The 2,339-nt window shown below is 59.9% G+C and overlaps 1 protein-coding gene across 1 annotated transcript in view; it reads left to right on the forward strand.

Annotated features, from left to right (window-relative positions):
* Positions 1–8: 8 nt before the first annotated feature.
* LOC122545839 (TOX high mobility group box family member 4-like) overlaps positions 9–2,339 on the forward strand; it is a gene marked incomplete at its 3' end in the record, with an annotated part of 4,263 nt that continues 1,932 nt past the window's right edge. Inside the window, exons 1-2 of the mRNA XM_043684735.1 lie at positions 9–126; positions 662–904. Of these exons, the coding sequence (XP_043540670.1) occupies positions 28–126; positions 662–904 (342 nt within the window). The remainder of the gene's footprint in view (positions 127–661; positions 905–2,339) is intronic.

The following is a 2,339-nucleotide window of genomic DNA, read 5'->3' on the forward strand; positions in this document are numbered from 1 at the left end:
GGGACAGGGTGATGACCCACTGACCTTATGTTCTGTCCTTGCTCTGGGATCTCGCAGTTTCCAGGTGGAGGTGATACCTACCTGACCATCAGTGACTCCAGCCACCCCTTTCTCAGCGGCGCAGAGGTAAGACCCTGGACCAAGAGCTGTCCCCCTGCTGGTGGGGGGGGGGGGAGAGACAAGTGTAGAGCTAGCTTTAATCTGTATCTCACCCCATGCTGTCCCTGGGAAGGGGAGGGGATAGTGTAGAGGGAGCTTTACTCTGTATCTCACCCCATGCTGTCCCTTTGCAGGTGAGAGTGAGGATGGGAGTTACTCGCTGCAGGATTCCCAGCCCCTGTCCCCGATGGTGGAAGGGGAGGGGATAGTGTAGAGGGAGCTTTACTCTGTATCTCACCCCGTGCTGTCCCTTTGCAGCTGAGAGTGAGGATGGGAGTTACTCGCTGCAGGATTCCCAGCCTCTGTCCCCGATCGTGGGACAGGGCTTTGGGGGGAGAGTCAGGAGGGGAGTTACTCGCTGCAGGATTCCCAGCCTCTGTCCCCGATGGTGGGACAGGGCTTTGGGAGGGGGATGTGATGCCGGTCGAGTTGGGGAGGGTGGTCTGTGGGGTTAGTCCGTGTTCTCTGCTGTCTGTGTCTAACCAGTTCTACACTCTTACAGACCTTCCACACCCCGAGCCTGGGGGATGAGGAGTTTGAGATTCCCCCGATCTCTTTGCCGCTGGAGTCTGACCCGTCTCTTGCTGTCACCGACGTGGGCTGTCACTTTGACCTGAGTGACCCGTCCACCTCCCAGGACAATGGCTTCTCATCCCAGTTTACCTCCGCCCCCCTGGAGCTGCCCATGACCCTCTCCCAGGGCGTCATCGACCAGAGCGGAGCCCTCATTAGCACCCTCTCCATGGTAGGTACCTTGCCCTGCAGCTCTGCACCGCTCGGGTCGCGTGTGACCCCGGTCGAGATCGTTCGGCCCCGTACTGTACCGTCTCCCGTCAATCACCCCACCCCACCCCTCCCCTCCCGAGATGTGGGGCCAGCACTCAACGTCCGGGAAACACAGGATACAATCCGTCAGGATTTTATAACGGCTGCGCAAGTCAGACCCAGGGCTGGAATACTGTGAACTTTCAGGGCCCCGTATCCAAGCAGGGATAGACCTAAGGACGTAGGCAGTCCAGAAGAGGTTCACTTGGCCGATCCCGGGGAAGGACGGACTGTGCGAGGAGGGAAAGGGCGAGTCAGTTCGGGTCTCAGGGGTTTAGGGGAACGCGAGGGGGGCCGGGTTGGAACAGACAAGAGTCTTGGGGGAGTGGGGCAAGGTCATTGGCCCCCCCCCCCCCCACCTCGTGTGGGAGAGTCAGGGGCCCACGTTAGGATCGGAGATAACTGTCCCCTACACGATGGATCTGTTACCCCTGACCTCTCTGTCCTCCCTCCCCCTGTATGTCACCATCTCTCCCTGACACAGGCTCCCTCTGCCGAGGTAACCTCACCAGTCGGACGCTGTTACCTTCATCGGTGTCTCGGCCTGGACGTCTTTGAGGTCAAGGTTCAAGGGTCAGACTGGCTGCCCTGCTTGGCCGGGCGCAGCATCCAGGTAGGTCCGGGGTGAAAGGGGACCGGGGGGGGGCCATTCGGCCCATCTGCCGCCGTCCTGTCCCTGCTGACGTGTGTCTCATCCCCCGTAACTGCCCGCAATATTCCAAACGCGGCCTTGCCCAGAGCCTTATCTAGCCCCCAGTCCGTCCCTGCTCAGGGATTGGAACCCTCTGGAAATGAACGCTAACATTGCATTTCCCTTCCTGCCTGCCACATGAACCGTGCACGTTTACCTGAAGAGAATCCTCGGCCAGGATTCCTGGGTCCCTTTGCGCTTCACATTTCCAAAGCCTTTCCCCCGTTTGGGAAGCAGTCCCTGTCTCTAATCGCTCCCCCCCGCCCCCCCCCCAACGTGCACGGCCTCCCACTGAGTTGTGCTCTGTGCTGCCCCTTACCCCAGCCGCCTTCAGGGAAATCCGAATGGATCACGTCCACTGGCTCTCCCTTGTCAAACTTGCTCGTTGCCTCCTGCGTTAACTTGGACAGATGGGTCAGGCGTGCCGTCCCCCTAATGGGGTTGTGCTGACACACACCCATTTCACCGTACGCTTCCAAACGCTCTGCAGTCCCCTCCTTCAGAACGGCCTCTCAGACCTCACCGAGGTCAGACTAACCCACCGAGAGCTCCCTCCCTCCTTCAGAACGGCCTCTCAGACCTCACTGAGATCAGACTAACCCACCGAGAGCACCCTCCCTCCCTCCCTCCTTCAGAACGGCCTCTCAGACCTCACCGAGATCAG

Source organism: Chiloscyllium plagiosum, unplaced genomic scaffold, assembly GCF_004010195.1.
Source record: "Chiloscyllium plagiosum isolate BGI_BamShark_2017 unplaced genomic scaffold, ASM401019v2 scaf_27274, whole genome shotgun sequence".
Classification (NCBI taxonomy): Eukaryota; Metazoa; Chordata; class Chondrichthyes; order Orectolobiformes; family Hemiscylliidae; genus Chiloscyllium; species Chiloscyllium plagiosum.